This window comes from Numenius arquata, chromosome 6, assembly GCF_964106895.1.
Source record: "Numenius arquata chromosome 6, bNumArq3.hap1.1, whole genome shotgun sequence".
NCBI lineage: Eukaryota > Metazoa > Chordata > Aves > Charadriiformes > Scolopacidae > Numenius > Numenius arquata.
Genome location: NC_133581.1, coordinates 2171584 through 2190541, shown reverse-complemented (window position 1 = coordinate 2190541; position 18958 = coordinate 2171584). Strand labels below are relative to the sequence as shown.

Sequence of the window (18958 nt, the reverse complement as noted above, 5' to 3'; positions counted from 1 at the left end):
GCTGGGCGGCAGAAATGCTTTCTTGCTGATGAGTGGGCCCTTCCTGCACGCAGAATTTAAAGCGCTCTCAAGGTTATGTGCACGGGAGGGCAGGGAGTCTCTCCCAAAAGGAATGTTTGGCCTCCTCACAGCCAAGATACGGGGGGGCCTGAGCAGCGGATCAAGAGATGGTTCCTTAGAGACCCTTCTTCAGGGTGGGAGAGAGCTGGGTAGCTTCTACCCAAGGTCCTTGAAGCAGATCTGTCTTCACTCTCCTAAGAGGCTGTAAATGCTGACTCCTGGGCACCTCTTCTCACAGCCACAGCCTCTTCTGGGCTTTATTTCTGCCCAAGGGGTCCTAGCAGAGGGACACGGCTCCCTGCTCTTCTGTGTCCCTCTCTCAGGATCTCCCTCAGCACGTTGTTTGGGAAAGGTTCTCTGTCCTCCTGCCTGGAGGCCTCCGGTGCCTCTGTCGCCTTTTCTCTACCACTGAGCAGCGGGAAGTGGGAATTCGGAGAGCTGAAAGGAAGGGAGGGGCGCTTTATTTGCACGATCAGGCTCAGAGACCTCCTGGTCATCTAATGAGCCCACATCCTCTTTCTGCCATAACGAAGGCAGGATTGAGGTTCCAAGTCACTCGCAGGACCCAATGGCTGGAGATCCCAAGTCCTCCAAAGCAAAATCAGGTTGGATGGGCCTTGAACAACCTGGTCTAGTGAAAGATGTTCCTGCCCATGGCAGGAGGATTGGATGAGATGATCTTTAAAGGTCCCTTTCAACACAAACCATTCCAGGATTCTATTAAATTCAGCCTAGAGCGTTGCTGTCTCCTCCTCTGGGAGGTTTTCCCATGTCCTGTGCCTCACCTTCCCACAAAATGAGCCAGGAATGGGGAAGGGTTTTAGCTCTTCTTTTATAGCCACTGTGTGCCCCATTGTGTCCTCTCACCTTCTCCGCTACGTATCTGTTGCTCCGGCATCTCTGGTAACTGGTGGGGGGATTCCTCTAGAAACCGAACGTCTCCTGTGACTGATTTTCTGGCCACTGTGCTCTTCTCTCACTCTTCCTCCGTCCTGGCAGATATGGAGCTGAGCTCCTCTGACTCGGTAAACATGGAAGAGGAGGAGGAGGAGGAAGAAGATGAGGACGCAGCAGGGAAAGAAGCCAGGCGACCGGTTACAAGACGGTCCATTCTCACCAGCCCAATAGCCAACGGTGCCAATGTGGACTATGATGAACTGGGCAAGAGCTGCCAGAGCAGCCTGCCAGGTCTGAAGAAGACCACATCTATAGACTCTTCCGACTCCAGCCGGGGCTCCCAAAATGGCCAGGCCTGGGACCCCAACGGTGGCAGCCCGCGCAAGAGCAGGAAGGTCCACCTGACGCAGTTCGAGCTGGAGGGGCTGCGCTGCCTTGTGGACAAACTGGAGTCCCTCCCTCTGCACAAGAAGTGCGTTCCCACCGGCATTGAGGACGAGGACGCCCTCATCGCTGACGTCAAGGTATGTAGGCGCCAGGGAGCTGTTCCTCGGGGCTCCTCATTCGCTTTCTTGCGGCATGGGAGGTGGAAAAGCGTTTGCCCACAGGGAAACTGTGCTTGACCCCCATCCTGGGGCAAGGGGGTGATGTTTCTGCAGGCTTGGTGTCCTCCTCTTCCTCTGCACGAGGCTGATGTTGTACTAGCTGATGCTGAGGGACAGCCCTGGCTTGGATTTTGGGTCAGGGGCTATCAGGAGCAGTAACTGCTCCCAGCCAGCGTGGCTGAACCTCCTCTGGGGACCCTCTCTCCGGATCCCTTATGGGTGTCAGTGCAAAAGCACCTGTGATGCAGTTCGTTTCCAGTTCTGGTTGTAGACTCCTTGGGCTGTTGGACACTGTGACAGTCACAGCCCTTTCCTTGCCCCAGGTGGATTTGGCCTTGTTTCTTCAAGTGTTATATGAATTTTGGGGTGTTTTTTTTTTCTTTTCCCCTGCCCTGCTTTACACCCTGAGCTGTATCTGCCAAACCTGTTGTGCTGACTCCATGAGACCCTTTGGTGTTTTAGTACTTTCAGCGCTGAATTGAGAACATTTGCCTCACTCTGTTCCTCAAAAGTCCATTTTAGTCTCTAAAACCAGTTACCTTCTGCTCCCTTCCTTGTTGATGGTGGTCTGTTGAGCTGCTTGCCTGTACCAAAGCTGACGTGCAGATACAGCCATGGGTGTATCTCAATCTTCACCGTCGTGTTTCTTTTCTGTCTCCTGATCTTTTTTTGGGGGTTTTTTGGGGTTTTTTTGTGTGGTTTTTTTTTTTGGGGGGGGGGCATTTGGTAAATCCATCTCCCTGCTGCCTTTGGAACAGAAGATGCTGCTCGGGGGTCCCAGGGTGGGCTGTGGTTTGCTCTGGTGGAGCTTGGCTGAAGGAATGGGAGTAGGTGCTGGTGGTGGGCTGCAGTTCTGGTTTCCTGTGGCTTTTTCGTGTGCGCCGTGGCCTTCGAGTACGCAGCACGTTTCTGAGCCACCGTCGACGGGGTGGCCTCAGCCCTATCACGGACCGTATGATGCTCTGGAGAAGCTCAGACTGAGCTGTGAGCGTAGCCTTTCACCCTTGGACCGAGAGGGGGAGGCTGGTGATGTGCCTTGGGTGTTTTGAAGGCGGAGCTTTCAAAGTTGTCGGTGTTCAACTGGGTTTTGAGATGTTCAAAGGACTTGTGATGTTCTGGAGTTAATGGACGTGTGGTTTTGATGTGACCCACCAGCCCCCGTGTCCAGTTGTACCTCGCAGATGAGCTGCAGGTGAAAGTCCCTGCAGTCTGGTCAGAGCAAACAGCTTCCCTGAAGGACTTGCTCCTTAAATCTGGCCATTCTCTGAGATTCAGAAGTATCCTGAGCTGCAGGACTCTGTCCCTCACGATCATTAGCAGCCTCCCAGGTAAAGCCCGTGCTACAGGGTGTCCTCAAGGCATGGAGTTTCTTAGGCATCAGGCTGCGGTGGCTGGAAAAAACAGGACAAGTTTGTCGAACTACAACAAACCTCCGCTTTCAGAACGTATATTTTCCTTAGAGGTGATGGAACTGGCAAATGGCGGTTGGTTTATAAAACCTGAAAAAGGGTAAGACATTTCTGGCTGAGCCTTTTAACTGGTTTGGTCACTGAAGAACTCGATGAGTGAAGGTCTAATTTTCAATATCAACAGCTTGTATGGAGAATACCTTATTTATTAATGCTTTTTAAGGGAGTTGTTACCAAGCCAGAGGTGAGAAGTGGCCATTCATGTGTCTGTAACTCGTGATGAGGGGTACGCATCCCATTTCAGTCGCGTTTCCTGTGTAAGCTTTGGTATAAATACCTCCTCTAACAGCTTTTGTGTTGTGGAGCGACTGTAGCTGACTGTCCCAGACCACAGCCCTGCCGGGGCTGTGTGTAAGTGCAGCCCTTCCCTTCTCCGGTCTTGTTTTGATGTTCCTGCCTTCCCTCCCAGCTCTCGGAGGTGGAATCCATCGTGGTGCCCCCCAGACCTGCTATTTCTCTTTATGCGCTAGAGGAGAACTACAGCCTAAGCCATGTTAAGTTGTTTAAGCTAAATGGAAAGCATATGTCCTCCACAGCATCGTAGCCTGACTCTGGGGACCATCAGCAGGTTCTTGGTACCCTTATGTCACCAAGTGAGGTCATTAATGGACCACGGGAGCATGCACAGGGCAGGAAAACGCTGCCTTTTCCCAGCTTCTTGTGTGGCGATCGTGACTTCGGGATGTCCATGTGTTGGGTCACATGAAAAACAAGCTTCTGTATGCTGTCATGGGTTGAGCCTGGAGCAGTCACGTGGTGGGACATGACACTTTGGACACGATGTGACAAAGACGTGCTTCCAGTTCCATGGCAGGTGGGATTGTCCATCTGCTGAGACTAAACTAAAGCTGCATCAGGCACCTTGAATAAGAAGAGCATATGGCCATCTCTGCCTCTCCTTAACCTTTCTAGCTTTGCCCTTCTCCCTTGGAAAGCTCCTGGTGACACCATGTTGCTGCCTTCTGAACCGGTGGCTGAGAGCTGCTCTCCAGTGGCTTAAACGGGAGGGTCTGGAGAAACCAAAAAGTCTTCTAGTACTGCCTTGGGAGAAGATCTGCCTTTGCAAAACGAGGTTGTGACGTGTCACCTTGTAGCAGTGATGTCTTGCTGAAAATCTCCATGTGTCTGGTGATGGTCTGGACTGGAGTAATTCGGAAGATCGTTGGCAAGGAGGGAACTTCTGAGAGGTCCCACTGTCTTTTGATGCTTCTCTCCATCACTGCTGACCCTTCTTGGGGTGGTTCCCCTCGTTTAGGCTTCAGAGGAGCGGGAGGCTTGGGCTTTGGAGCTCTCAGACTTGCTGTTGGCTGACTTGTGGGACTTGGGCCCACCTTTGAGCCATTCACTTGCCTCAGTGCCACCAAGCCCTGCGGCCTCAGGAACTGGCCCGGGCGGGTTATCTCTGGAGGTGTTGGAGCTTCAACCATTGTAGAAACAAAAAGAATGTCTCCTAAAAGTGTGGATCCCGTTTCCAGGACCTCATCTCAAAGCCTGTGGGCTGGCATTGCCCACGTACCTGGCTCTGTGTTGTGCTGGGTCTCCCCATGATCAGAGACATCTCTTTGCTCCCTCCTTAAATGTGTTTTTTCTCTCCTTATCTGCCTGGTCTTCTTCTCCTGTGGGTCACATCTGCCTGAAAAATGTCCCCTGTGCCTCCTGCTCTCCTTTCCCTGCCCCAGTAAATCTGCCAGCTGGAATCTGCTCTTCCAAGACAGTTTGTTTCTCCAGGTGCTCATGTTTAAGAGAAGCAGCAAACACGGCAGCTCGCTGAAGCCCAGGGGATGTGAAAGAACCGATGGACGCCCTTGGGAGGAGACAGTGATCTGAGGACACTCCACTCCCTCTCTGTGGCTGTGCGGACAGTGCACAGTCCCCTGTTTGCTGCAGAGCAATGGGATACAGAGAGGAACTGGGGAGGAACAGGGGCCACCTCCACCGGGGATGGGTGATGAAGGCCAGGATGGCCTGTGAGCTGTGCTAAAAAGGTCCCCCCATGGCAGGACAGTGACACTGGCCAGGTCAGATGACACAAAACCATGGTGTGAAGTGCTGAGCTGTGTGTGGTTCTTCTCCCCATGCCTGTGGCAGTGGTGTGATGTTAATGAGATGCCTCCATGATTTCCACCATCACTGTCCAAATGGGAGCGCTTCAACCTGGAGCACGTGGGGCCAAGGATCCCTCTGCCATCCTGCTTGACCAGGTGTCACCTCGGTGTGCCACCTGATGCGCTTGACCTTGGCGATGTGACAGAGGAGCCACCCTGCACGTCTTCCACACTGCAGGGCTGGATGTCCCCCGTGCGATGCAGAGAGCAAGATCCATGGAGAGCCTGTGCCGGAGCCTGAGGGTGATGATGGTTCAGGTGGTGACAGTCTGGAGTCAGTGTGGCCCGGTGGCTTCCTGGGCTCTCCAGGGGCAGGAGAGAGAAAAGCTGAGATTGCCCATCAGTGGGAGGGTTGCCCACTCCAGCGCTGCTTTGAGGAACCTGCTTAATTTCAAGAGCTTCCTCCATTTTTAATTGCGGTGGTCTGGAGGTGGGGGGGGGGGGGGGGGGGGAGGCTCTTGAGGAGCTGGGGGTCAGGGCGGGGGGAGACCTTGCTTCACCCGGAACGGGTTTGTCCCCCTCTAGCGGTTAGGTCACCGGTGGCTTTGGGACTACGGCTGCTCCCAAACTTTAGCTGATGGGATGCTTGTCAGGGAAGGGTTTGTGTATCCAGGTTGGGAAGGTGCAGTCCCTGCAGCCTGCGTGTTTTGGGGGGGCTGTCCCGTCCCCCCCCCGCCTTTTCCTTTCTTTAAAAGCCCTTTCTCCATGCTTATACCAGTGCTGTCTCCTAGATCTAGGTGGGTTCCAGGAGGAACACACACACACACACACACACCCCCAAAAAAAAAGCCTCGGAGAAGACAAAAGAAAGGCATTGGGGAGGCTGGGCGTGAGCGGGGCTGGGGTAAGGGCTCTCCCCGGTGCTCTCCCCGGCTTGCCCCAACCCTGGGGACGCTAGCCCCCGTCTTCTCCCATTGCGGAGGGAGGGAGGAAGGTGGGGGCCGTTGTGGGGGGGGGGGGGGGACCCTGCGTCAATCCGTGCGGCGCCAACCGCCCGTCCCGGCCCCTCCCGGCTCTGCAGCAGAACGGCTCTGCCCTCTGCTCGTTCGCTGGCTTTTTTCTCTTCTGCCATCTTCCCGTTGCAAAGCATTGCTGGGAACCGCATGTGGGTGACGCAGCAGCATTGTTTCAGGCTCAGGAAGCTGCCGCTGCTGCCCAAGGGCTCCTCGGGAGGAGCACGAGGTTGCCAGTGCGGCTACCGGAGCCCGGGAGGAACCGGGGGCTCTCGGGCTTGGGGACGAGGCTGCTCCCCCAGCCATGTCCCCGAAAAACGGGGGTCGGGCCGGGGTCCGCTCAGACTGAGCCGACCCTTAGAGGTGTCTGGGGAAAGGGGGGGGCCCCAGCCCTTGCAGTGCGGGCACCGAAACAAAGAGGGCTCGGCAAACTTCTTCGCCCCAGAGTCACGGCAGCTCCAGAGGCGCAAGGTCAGGCAGTTGGCAACGCTCGCGGGACGGGGAGGGGACGCGGGGATGCTCCGGACCCAGTCAGGGTGGGAGGGGACCGCGGGGGGGGCACCCCTTGCTTCCCTGGAGGGGGGTCCCTGGCTGGTGCTTGTGCTCGCCTCTCCCCTCCCCTTCCCCCGGTGCCGAGTTCCTGGGGAAGCATGCGGTGAGCTCGCAGGGTGCCCCCTTCGGCTTGTCCCCTCTGCCTTGTGTGTGTGTCCCCCCCAGCCAGAGCGCGAGGGGTCAGAGAGGACGAGGGGACTATCGCCCACCCCAGCACTGAGCCAGATGCAGCCCCAGGACCCCAGTGCCCCCTCTTCCAGCCCCTTTGCCCCCCCGGCTCGGAGCATGCCTGAGCCACCGTCACCCCCCGTGGTGCCCCGGGCAGGGGGGAGGCTGCGGTTCCCTGCCCACACGTTATATATTGGGGGGGGGGGGGGGGGGACAGACTCCCCCCTCAGCCTCTGACCTTTTCATTTCGGCGTGTTCTCATGGGAAGGGCTGGCGGGGAGGCGGAAAGTCTGTAGGCAGCGCTGCCGGGGAGCGGAGGGGAGGCTGCGGCTTCCTTCCGCCCGAGAAGGACGGGGCGGGGGGGAGCCCCGGTAAGCTGTACCGGGCCTGGGGAGCGGGCACACACACCCCCGCAGGGGGGGGACACCAGCCGGTCCCTGCCCTGGCACGGCCTGGCAGCGGGAAGCATCACCACGCACGCACGGGGGATGCCGGCAGGAGGCTCCTGCCTTGCGTAGTCATGGCAACGCCAAGTAAATAAAGCACCTTTGGAACCGGCAAATTGGGTAGGGAATGGGCCGTGGGGAGGGGACTGCGATGGAGGGGGACGAAAGGGACAAGGGTGAATGCAGGGAGCCCCCATCCACCCGGAGGGAGGGTGGCTGTCGTGCCACAGGGCAATGTGCCGGTCCAGTGGGTGCCGAGGGGTCTCTTGTGTCAAAGCCAAACCCCGAGGCGAGTGCAGGGGAGAGCAGTTTTTGGCCACCAAGCAGCTTGTTCCAGGCTACCGAGGGGCTGCTGGGCCACCATGTCCTGCCACCGATGTACCCTGTGGCTACCCCATGCCCAGGGAGAGATGGAGGGGACCCTCGTGCTTTCTTCCCCCCCCCCCCCCCCCCCCCCCCCCCCCCGTCGTAAATCCCCCTGGATTGCAAAAGCTTGGCTCTCTCCCCTCCCACCACCGCAGAGAGCGGGGCCTGGAGGCTGAAACGCCGTTGATGAAAGCGCTCGCTCGTGCAGATCGACTCGGCGGAGCTCGTCTGTCTCAACGTGGGGAGGGGATCGTTCCTCGCGGGCGTGGGTAGAGGAGGGCTCCTTCTCAGCCCCGTTCGAATCCTTCTGGCCTTGGCATCTGGTTGGAGCCCCCATCGCTGCCGGGAGCGTTGTTTCGCTCTGCTCACACCTGTGTTTTTGTCTCTATTTTTTCTTCTTCTCTCTCCGTTAGCTGCTGCTAGAAGAATACGCAAACAGCGACCCCAAACTGGCACTTACAGGCATCCCCATCGTCCAGTGGCCCAAGAGAGATAAGGTAGGAGCTGCGAGGAGGGGACCTGGAGTGGATATTGCGTGCGGTTGAGCTGGTGACCTGCCACCGTGGTGTGGTGGCATCACTTCCGTACCCACCTGGGGGGTTGGAACCAGCGGGCATAAGGGGAGCAGTGCAGAGGGCAGGCCGTGGAGCACAACCACCTCCGCAGCACCGCAGGAAAACCTGTTTGCTGGCAGTGGTGGGAGTCTCCCACCCTGCTGGTTTCCCCAGCTCAGCCGATGGGTGGTAACTGGGTCAGCCCCAGCTGCTCCATGTTCTCCAGCCCCTCGGTCGCGCTCGGAGAAGCTGGAGCCCTGCTTTTGGTGGAAGGGAGGATCTTCTAAAGGGAGCTCTGTGGCTTGATGAGGGACTCCTGGGTGATATGAGTGTGTGGCAGAGGAATGTATTGCTGTTGCCTTCCCCGAGAGATGTGGGGGTTGATGATCAGCATCAACCTTGGCTGTTCGCTGGGCAGGCCGGTCCCTCGGTCCAGTGAGCGTGCCCCTTGGCTCCCAGCACGATGCCTGGGCTGTAGCATTGGCTCTTTCAACCCCAAGGAAGGCAGCTCTCTCCTGGGGGGTATCTGCAGGTAGAGACCTTTTCCCTTTTTCTTGGCAAAATAACCTTTTGGTGCACCCCTGCCCTTCCTCTTGTAACCCAGGGCCCAAAGCTGAGCTTGCTGGGCAGATGAAGGTGAGGAGCAGCCTGTTTCTGGCCGGCCGGACTTCCCCTCCGCAGGCTGCCTTCCCCCGGCCCGCCCGGATGGCTCCCGTAGCTCACTGCTTCCTTCCTGCCCAGAGACGGGCTCACCGGGCAGGCATGTGGGAATAGCAGGACCCCATCGCGCTGGGAAGGGTGGGTAACACCCCGTCTGGGTGTCTGGAGACAAACAACCTTCTCGGATTGCCCTTTGAAGGTGCCTGTCTCTACCTGCCTGCCCTGCCCAAGGGAATCCAGCGTGATTTCCTGGTCCTTGAGCCGCACAGGCATCTCGGGCAGCTTTTCTGGGAGAAAAGACCTAGAGATGTCTACACGCTTTGGACACAGCACTCAGATGCTTGGAACATCCCCGCCCCTGTCCTTGTGGTGGGTTTTTTGGGGTGCCTGCCCTTCCCCAAGCCCATCAGCTGTGGTGGGGACACACCATCCGGGCCGATCTCAGAAGGATGCTATGAGGGCTGGCGGGATGTGTGGTGGCAAGTGTCTGCTGGAGAGCTCAGTGGTGTTCCCCAAAAAGTGACCAGAACACTCGTATCAGAGCTGACCCCTGTCCCCTCGCATAGCTGACTCTTTTTTTGGAGCACTGTGATGCTTTTGGAACTCAGCAGCCCTTTTCAGACCCATTTATGACTCCTTCTGGGGGGTGGAAGGATGGGGAGAGCTCTTGGGGTGGGGTGGGGAAGGCTTGAGCGAGCACGCTGGAGGAGAAGCTGCCCAGGGCAGCGCCGATACAGCCTCCTTTTGTCTGCAGAGAGGTGAGGGAGAGGGGCTGCCTTTTATTTTAGGTCGCAGCAAGGGAGCTGGGGATCAGAGGCTTCCTCATCCAAGCCGAATGCGACATTTCAGACATCTGACGCCGTTCCCCTCTCTCTTTCTGTTGCCAGCTAAAGCTCCAGGCCCGGCTGAGGGTACGCCTGCCCACCATCCCCATCACCAAGCCGCACACCATGAAGCCAACCCCTCGCCCGACACCCGTCAGGTCTACGGTCTCTCCCATCGTGTCAGGCGCCAGGCGGAGGCGGGTGCGGTGCCGAAAATGCAAGGCTTGCATGCAGGGCGAGTGTGGCATGTGCCACTACTGCAGGGACATGAAGAAGTTTGGTGGGCCTGGCCGCATGAAGCAGTCCTGCGTCCTCCGGCAGTGCTTAGCGGTGAGTCTGCGGCTCAATCCTTTTCTCAGAAGTCTTCTGGAGCCTGGCGGCGACTCTGCGTGGCCGATCAGGGTCAGACGGAGGAGGGCAGTGACCAAGTTTGATGTCCTGGGGGGATAGTTGGCCCCTTTCCTTGCACTTTTGGGGTGTATTAAAAAGAATGTGGCCAGCACGTCAAGGGAGGTCATCCTCCCCCTCTACTCTGCCCTGGTGAGGCCACATCTGGAGTACTGGGTCAAGTTCTGGGCTCCCCCAGTTCAAGAAGGGCTGGAGAGAGGCCGGCAGAGGGCTATGAAGAAGGTCAAGGGACTGGAGCATCTCTCTGCTGAGGAAAAGAGAAGACTGAGAGGGGATCTCATCGATGCTGAGCAATATCTAAAGGGTGGGTGTCAAGAGGATGGGGCCAGACTCTTCTCAGTGGTGCCCGGGGACAGGACAAGGGGCAAATGGGCACAAACTGGAACATAAGAAATTCTACTTCAACATGAGGAAAAACTTCTTTACTGTGAGGGTGGCAGAGCCCTGGAAGAGGCTGCCCAGAGAGGTGGTGGAGTCTCCTTCTCTGGAGATATTCCAAACCTGCCTGGAGGGTTCCTGTGCAACTTGCTCTGGGTGACCCCGCTTTGGCAGGGGGTTAGACTAGATGATCTCCAGAGGTCCCTTCCAACCCCAACCATTCTGTGATTCCCCGTGATTCAAGCGATGAGGGAGAGGAGGAGGAAAGGGACAAGGCTGTCCCACCTCGCCCTGGTTTCATCCCTGCTTTCCTTTGTAGCCCAGGCTGCCTCACTCGGTCACATGTGCACTTTGCGGGGAGGTGGATCAGAACGAGGACTCGCAGGACTTTGAGAAGAAGCTTATGGAGTGCTGTATCTGCAATGAGATCGTTCACCCTGGCTGCCTGCAGGTGAGAATCGTGGGCGCCGGGGCAGGGGGAGCTTGGCCGTGGGGAAGGACTGCTGCTGACTGCCCTCTTCTTTTGGCAGATGGACGGGGAAGGGCTGCTCAACGATGAGCTCCCCAACTGCTGGGAGTGCCCCAAATGCTACCAGGGTGACGATGCGGAGAAGGGCCAGGTAAGAGGAGGCGAGCTGTGCTGTGGCAAGGCAGGATGCAGGACGAGGGGAAAGGGTTTGACACTGAAAGAGGGGAGATTGAGATGAGATCTGGGGAAGAACTTCTTTCCTGTGAGGGTGGTGAGACCCTGGACCAGGTTGCCCCAAGAAGCTGTGGCTGCCCCATCCCTGGAGGGGTTCAAGGCCAGGCTGGATGGGGCTTGGAGCAACCTGGTCTGGTGGGAGGTGTCCCCCCACCACGGAGCTGGATGATCTTGAAGGTGCCTTCCAACCCAAACCGTTCGATGATGCGTGTCCTCCATCCCATGGCATCCTGCCGGGGATGCAGGCACTGTTCAGCCAGGCTGGGCTGCACAGAGGGCAGGCAGGTACCAGCGCAATCCAGTTGGGCAGTGACTGGTGAGAGCGGGGGGTCACTGGGAGTGCAGCGCTCGGGGTCCTGGTAGCATCCTGCTGCAGTCTGGCTCTGGGTTCCTGCAAGGGGGGAAAAGCTGACACCCCTCTGCTCTCTGTCCCTGGCTCCTAGGGAGCCCGTCACCAGGCCAAGGCCAGGCTCCTGCCGAAGCGGCAGCCAGGTTCCTCCACCAGGCAGCAAGCAGACTCTGTGCGGCGGCAACTGGCCCGCTGGCAACTGCCAGCGCTGCCCAGGACACCAGCCTACGGCTGCTGCATCGCCTATAGGACCATCCCCACTGCTGTGGATAAAAGTGTAGCCCCTAAGGCAAGCCAGGATGGGGAGCAACCTCCCTGGGGCACCTTCTCCTGGGTGATGTGCATGCTTGGGGTGCACATCTGCCTGGTTCCTGGGTCCCCCAGCACTCGGAGGAGATGTGATGAGCACCCCTTGTCCCCACGGTGTCTTGTGCTGAGCTGTGATCCCGAGAGTTTCCTCCACAAGTGGCGAGAGACTGTTAGGCACGGAGTGGAAGCTACCCCCAACCTCAAGGGACACCCACTTTGTGAAGGAGGAAGGAAAATGCTGGTTGCTGATGTGGGTGGACTCTTGGTCCCGGTGGTACTGGGCACTACCGGTGCAGACCCTGCTGGCACCATGCGTGCTGTCCTGGGGAACAGAGGGAGAAGGGGGAGATGCATTCCCCGGGCCCTCCATATCTCCATCCCCGCTAACCTGCCTCCCCGCTTTCCCGCAGAAACGGAAGGTGGAGGAGAGCGACGACGACACGGCGCAAGCCAAGGTGCTGCGGCCCCTGCGGAGTTGCGAGGAGCCCCTGACCCCCCCACCCAACTCGCCCACCCCCATGCTGCAGCTAATCCACGACCCGGCCTCACCCCGAGGGGTGGTGACGCGCTCGTCCCCGGGAGCCGGCCCCAGCGACCACCACAGCGCCAGCAGAGACGAACGCTTCAAGCGACGGCAGCTCCTGCGGCTCCAGGCCACCGAGAGAACCATGGTGCGGGAGAAGGAGAACAACCCCAGCGGCAAGAAGGAGCTGTCGGAGGTGGAGAAGGCCAAGCTCCACGGCTCCTACCTCACCGTGACCCTTCAACGCCCCACCAAAGACGTCCACGGCACTTCTATCGTCCCCAAGCTGCAAGCCATCACCGCCTCCTCCACCAACCTGCAGCACTCTCCCCGGGTGGTCATGCGCCACCCGCCCACCAGGATGCCCCTACGAGGGGGCGGTGGGGAGGAGGAGGCGGCAGCCGCCGAGGAGGATGAGGAGGAAGAGGAGGAGGAGGACGAGAACGCGGAGGAAGGGGGGGCGGCCCGGCTCAATGGCCGAGGGGGCCGGGCGCAGGAGGGCGAGGAGAGCTGGATGCAGCGCGAGGTGTGGATGTCCGTCTTCCGCTACCTCACCCGCAGGGAGCTCTGCGAGTGCATGCGGGTGTGCAAGACCTGGTACAAGTGGTGAGTGTGGGGACACGTGGTGGCGGCTGGGGAGGGGACACAGCCAGGCCTGGCCATGTCCTCCTGGTCCCTGGACCGGGCACAGCCACACCATTTTGTCAGGCAACATTGTCCTCAGACCTTGCTGCCTCTGCCATAGGCACACTGGTCTTTATTGTGTCCCTTCTGTTGGGAGACGGTGGCAGGCTGTGCTGTCACCTGAGCACCTGTGTCCCCTGCCGTGTCCTTGCCGGATGCCCATGCCCTTTCCTCACCTGCCACCCAGCACGGTCCTTGTCCTTCCCTGCCTCCCTTCCTGCCTCGGCCTCCCGGCCACAGGCTGGGATGAGTTTACTGGTTGGAAATGCCTCGGTGGGGGGTGACAGGCTTGAGACAATGCTGGCAGCGGGACAGCTGGGGATGGAGGGCTTGGGAACAGACGGGGACTGGAAACTGGGAGGTTTCTAACCACCGAGCAGCGGGAATGGCACGATGGGAAAGGAGTGGCCCGCTTTCATCAGGGGCTGGTGGGAATGGTGGCTGGAAGAGAGCATCCCCTCGCCTGCCACTGGTGTGACACCTTCAGGGGAGCTGCCATCGGGTCTCCCTTGGGACAGGAGGAGTTTGTGGCACCTCCAGACTCTGTCGCAGCTCCCGGCAAAGCGACCAGTGCTGCCGTGTTCTTCCTGCTGGGAGCAAGGATGCTTGAGATCTTCGCCCTGGCAGGAGAAGCACCCAGGAGGGGCGACTCGTAGTCTTCTTACGTGGCAGCAAAAGCCCACTGGGGCTGTACTGGGCATCCCTGGGTGGCCGGGCACCCTCAGAAACCTCCTTGTGTGTTCAGGGAAACCAGGCAGAGCGACCTTGTGCTGGGACCTCACCAGGGCTGGGCTCATCCCCGAAGCCAGGCAACCCACCGGCCCTCTCTTGTCTCCGGGTGGCTCAACTTACAGCCTTGTCCTCGTCCCCAGGTGCTGTGACAAGAGATTGTGGACAAAGATAGATTTAAGCAGGTGCAAGTCCATCACCCCCCAGGCGTTGAGCGGCATCATCAAAAGGCAACCGGTCAGCCTCGACCTCAGCTGGACCAATATCTCCAAAAAACAGCTAACGTGGCTTGTCAACAGGCTGCCAGGTGAGCATGGGCTGGGGAGGGGTCCCTACCTCTGCCACCAGCCTGCTCCGAGGCCTCCTGAGGGCTGGACCAGAGCGAGAGAGGGGCTCTGCACCCCGGTACCCACCAGCTTGAGAACCCCTTGATGCCTGGATCCCATCACCCAAGGAGCCACCAAAAGTGATACGGTTTCCCACAGCTGTGTGTAACCTCTCCGTCAGAGAGCTCAGCTCCCCGTCCCACCCCAGGCAGGGATGGGAGATGCTTCCTCGGGTTCCTGGAGAAAGAGGGTTGAGATGTGGGACATCTCGGAGCTGACCCAGCTCGTCTGACTCGTTACCTCTCTCCCTTTCTCCCCGGCAGGCCTGAAAGACCTCATCTTAGCGGGCTGTTCCTGGTCTGCGGTCTGTGCTCTCAGTACCTCCAGCTGCCCCCTTCTCAGGACCCTCGATCTTCGGTGGGCAGTAGGAATCAAGGACCCTCAGATCCGGGATTTACTCACGCCTCCAACAGACAAACCCAGTAAGACGTCGGCCAGGCTGGCGGTGGGGAGTCGGGAGGAGAGCGGGAAGGTGATGCCGGATCGGGAATGCTCCAACGGGGCAGATAGTCCACGCTCAGCTTCTTCTTTCCCCATTTTTTTTTTTAATTTTTTTTTTTATTTTTTTTTTGCAGGTCAGGACAATCGCAGCAAACTCCGCAACATGATCGATTTCCGGCTCGCCGGCCTGGACATCACCGACGCCACGCTGCGGCTCATCATCCGCCATATGCCCCTGCTCTCCCGCCTCGACCTCAGCCACTGCAACCACCTTACGGACCAGTCGGCCAACCTCCTCACGGCCGTGGGCTCTTCCACCCGCAATTCCCTCACCGAGCTCAACATGGCAGGTGGGTACCACGCTCTGGGATGGCCCCGGTTGGTTTTCCCACCATAAAGCGGCTTCGTCCTCTCCACCCGCCCTCCCGGCTGAACGTGGAAGCTCAGCTCTGGCTTCGTGGAAGGTGTTGAAGCTCATTCTTCTTCCTCTTCACCTCCCCTCAGGCTGCAATAAGCTGACGGACCAGGCCTTGCTCTACCTGCGTCGCATCTCCAACGTCACCCTCATCGACCTGCGAGGTTGCAAACAGATCACCCGCAAAGCCTGCGAGCACTTCATCTCGGACCTGTCCATCAACAGCCTCTACTGCCTGTCCGATGAGAAGCTGATCCAAAAAATCAGCTAGAGACCCTCCCCGGGGCAGACTGAGGAGAAGGAAAAGAGCCCATCCCACCCCTCTCGGAGAACCGTTCCTCCAACGTTCCCCACCTCGCCCTCTGCGTCCTGCCGCGTCCCACCCACCTGATTCGGCAGGACAGGGGCTACCGCTGGCCTCGCTCCACCGTCCTTCCTCCTCCTCTCCTTCCTCCTCCTCCTCCTCCTCCTCCTCCTCCTCCTCCCCCGGGACTTCTGCCGATGGAGATGTCCCGCCAGGCTGGCCAGTACCAGAGGAGGAACGGGCAAATGGCAAGGAGCCTGGGCCCGCAGGCTGGTGGCCGCTTCCCAGGCGGAGCTTGTAATAGAGATCTCTGTGCGGAGAAAAATGGGGTGCCCTCTTTCCTGTCCCCCCCCTCCCCTCGCCGCCCCCCAGCTTTTCCCCTCCTCCCCGTCGTCTCCTTGCCGTGAAAACACTTGTCACTTCCCCGTTAGCACAAAGCTCGAGGGTCAAGGTCTCTCCAAGGAAGCGGGAGCAGAGCTGGAACAAAACGCGTGTGTGTGTGTGTGTCCCCTCCCAAATCTGTGCCACCACCAGCTTGTCACTCGCCCCCCCTCACCCCCCCCCCCCCCGCCATGGTTTCCCTCATCCGAGGGGGGAGGCTGCGATGGAGCCCCCCCCACCACCACTTTCTCCCACCGCTCTCCTGCATCTTTTCAGGCTGGAGGGCAGGGTGTCACGGGTTCTCCAGCCTCACGCTGGCCAGGAACGGGGGCTTTATAGCCCATTCTCCCCCTGCCGGGGGGGGGGGGGGGACACACGGGCGGACGGACACAATGCTCTTCCACTCTTGGGGGGGCAGGGGAGGGTAGGTCCTTCATCTGTCCCCACGCAGCCCCGCACAGAGGTGACAGCCGGGGGCCGGGAGTGACCACGGGTCCATCAGAGCTCAGGGAGGACTCGGAAAAAACATCAGCCGGGGGTGAGTGAGCGCACGGGGCGGGCTGGGGGGGGGAACGGGAGGTGGGGGGGGACACACACACACACACAGGAGCTGCCTCCTCTTCCTCCCTGCCCACAGCCCGGCATCATGAAGCACTCGGGGTGGGGAGGAGTCGGGGGGGGGGGGGGGGGGGGCTTCTCTGTGGCCTGGGACCGAACTGGCACAAGTGCCCCACTGCGTTGTCCTCTCCTTTTTTTTTTTTTTTTTTTTTTTTCTCCCCCCCCCCCCCAAATTCTACTTCTCGCCCCCCCCCCCCCCCCAACCTCACACAACCCCCTCCAACCCCCCCCCCCCCCCCCCTTTTTTTAGCTGCCGTTTTTCCTTTGCAATGAATGGTCGGTCCAAAGAACCTCTCTCTAAGGCAGCGGAGAGCTTTTTGCACTTTAAAAAAAAAAAAAAAAAAAAAGGAAAAAAAAGGAAAAAAAAAAAAGGAAAAAAAAAAACAAACAAAAGGGGAAAAAAAAACTAAAAAAAGAAAAAAAACCTAAAAAAAAAAAAAAGGAAAGAAAAAAAAAAAAAAGGTTGGAATCTTCTTTTTGGGTCACTATTTTATTTCCCTCCCTGTCCCTCCGCTCCCCATCTCTTCCCCCCCCCCCCCCCAGCCCCGGTGTCAGGACCCCCCCCCCCCCCTCCGTTCTCCCCAGCCTCGGGTCCCCGTCCCCCCCCCCCCGGCAGCACCTACAGATAGCACAAACCAGTCTGTCACCTCCTCCCCTCACCCCCGCCAGTGCCACCCGTCCCCAGCCCCCCCATAGAGGATGGGGGGGGGGGGTGGGTGTCCCCGTGCCGCCCCCCCCCCCCTGCTCCCCCCAACCCCACCCCGGCTGCTTCAGAAGCAATAAGGGAGGAGAGCCGTGTCCCCCCCCCCCCCCCCCCCAAACTCCCCTTCACCCTTCTGCCCGGGGGCTGGTGGCCGCCGGGGGGGGGGGGGGATGACACACAGGGGACACAGGAGGGGACAGTGGCCACGGCTCTCGGGACAAGGGCTTTGAGCAGGAAAAGCCACCCCCCCCATCCCCCCCAGACACCCACCCCCCCCCGGGGCAAGCGGAAAAGCGGAGCGGGGGCCACCTGCCTTAGTCTCTGGTGGCCACGGCTCCCGGGAAAAGACGTCGGAAGAATGGGGAAGCTTTTATTTTTTTTTTTTTTTTCTTTTTCCTTTGGATTGATTTTTATTATTATTTTTTTATATTTTTTTTATTTTTTTTTTTTTTTGAGTTTCGCAAGGAAAAAGAAAAATCGGGGGAAGAGTTTTGGGGAGGGGAGGAGGGGGGTCAACCAAGCCCTCCCCTCTGCGTTTGTGTCACTTGTGTCCCCACCCCAGGCCGCAGAGACTCCCGGCGTGTCACCCTCGGCACGTCACACACACACACACACACACACACACACACCCCTACCCTTCCCCCCCCCCCCCCCCCCGCCTCCCCCATCGGTGGGCAAGGGGGTGAAAATCCACGAGGAATTAAGGAGAAGGAAAAAACAAACAAAAAATAAAAAAAAACAAAAAAAAAAGAAACAAAAAAAAAAAAAGAAGAAGATTATATATATTAAAAAAAAAATAATAATAATCACTTAGTGATTTAAAAACCACCCCAAAAACTTCGCTCCCTAACGGCAACTCCCGCAGGAAAAGTCACAATCGTTTAAGGATTTGGTTGCGTTTTGGTTTTTTTTTTGGTTTTTTTTTTGTTTTTGGTTTGTTTTTTTTTGTTGTTGTTGTTTCGTTTCGATTTGCGCCCCCCCCCCCCCCCCCCCCCCCGACCTCCCCCCTCCCCTCCCTTTTTCTTCCTTCCCTTCCACCTTGGAGAAATATTGTAAATATATATTTTTTTGTTGGCGATTTAGAGTCCATCTCTGATGTTTGTGCTTTAAAATTAAATGTAAGCATTAAGGGTAAAAAGCAAACCAAGTCTTGCGCTCTCTCAGTTGGTTCGGGGGGGGGCCGTTGGGGGGGGGGGGGGAGTGTCCTTGGCTGAAGGGGGGGGGGAGGAGATGGGAGCTAATGACAATTTTAATTATTTTCCTTTTTTTTTAATTTTTTTTTAATTTTTTTTTCCCTTTTCTAAGCATTCTCGGATACTGGTTTTTAGAGAGGAGGGATGTTGGGGGTGAGGGGGGGACACACACACGGGGGGGGGGGGGGGGGGGAGATCCCACCCCCTGAAGGGAAATATTTTGTTTCTTGGGGGTGGATTTTTTTTGGAATAAAAAAAAAAAAATCAAAAAACAATCAAAAAAAGCAAAGATTTAAAGAAAAAAAAAAAAAACCAAAACCCAAAATGCTGCGTCTGGGCTCTGCCCGTTGGCTGGCTGCGAGGGAAGAGGAGGGGACAGGGACAGGGGACCTTGGGGACATCCCCTTTGTGTGTGTGTGTGTGTCCCCAGCACTGGGGGTTCCTCTGCCACCCACCCACCCACACCGTGGGCTGGCAGCTGTCCCCATGTCCCCATCGTCTCCTGGGGGTGGTGGCAGCTGTCCCCATCATCTCCTAGGGAGTGGTGGTGGTGGCAGCTGTCCCCATGTCCCCATCATCTCCTAGGGGTGGTGGTGGTGGCAGCTGTCCCCATGTCCCCATCGTCTCCTAGGGGTGGTGGCAGCTGTCCCCATCATCTCCTAGGGGGTGGTGGTGATGGCAGCTGTCCCCATGTCCCCATCATCTCCTAGGGGTGGTGGTGGTGGCAGCTGTCCCCATGTCCCCATCGTCTCCTGGGGGTGGTGGCAGCTGTCCC

General features: G+C 58.2%; 1 protein-coding gene across 1 annotated transcript in view; it reads left to right on the top strand.

Moving 5' to 3' along the window:
• The window catches only part of KDM2A (lysine demethylase 2A), a 48501-nt gene extending 32732 nt beyond the window's left edge, over positions 1–15769 (top strand). Inside the window, exons 12-21 of the mRNA XM_074148700.1 lie at positions 1060–1481; positions 8035–8118; positions 9723–9989; positions 10765–10896; positions 10976–11065; positions 12217–12935; positions 13886–14049; positions 14392–14550; positions 14704–14919; positions 15074–15769. Coding sequence (XP_074004801.1) covers positions 1060–1481; positions 8035–8118; positions 9723–9989; positions 10765–10896; positions 10976–11065; positions 12217–12935; positions 13886–14049; positions 14392–14550; positions 14704–14919; positions 15074–15255 — 2435 coding nt within the window. The 3' untranslated portion in view covers positions 15256–15769. The remainder of the gene's footprint in view (positions 1–1059; positions 1482–8034; positions 8119–9722; positions 9990–10764; positions 10897–10975; positions 11066–12216; positions 12936–13885; positions 14050–14391; positions 14551–14703; positions 14920–15073) is intronic.
• The last annotated feature ends 3189 nt before the right edge of the window (positions 15770–18958 follow it).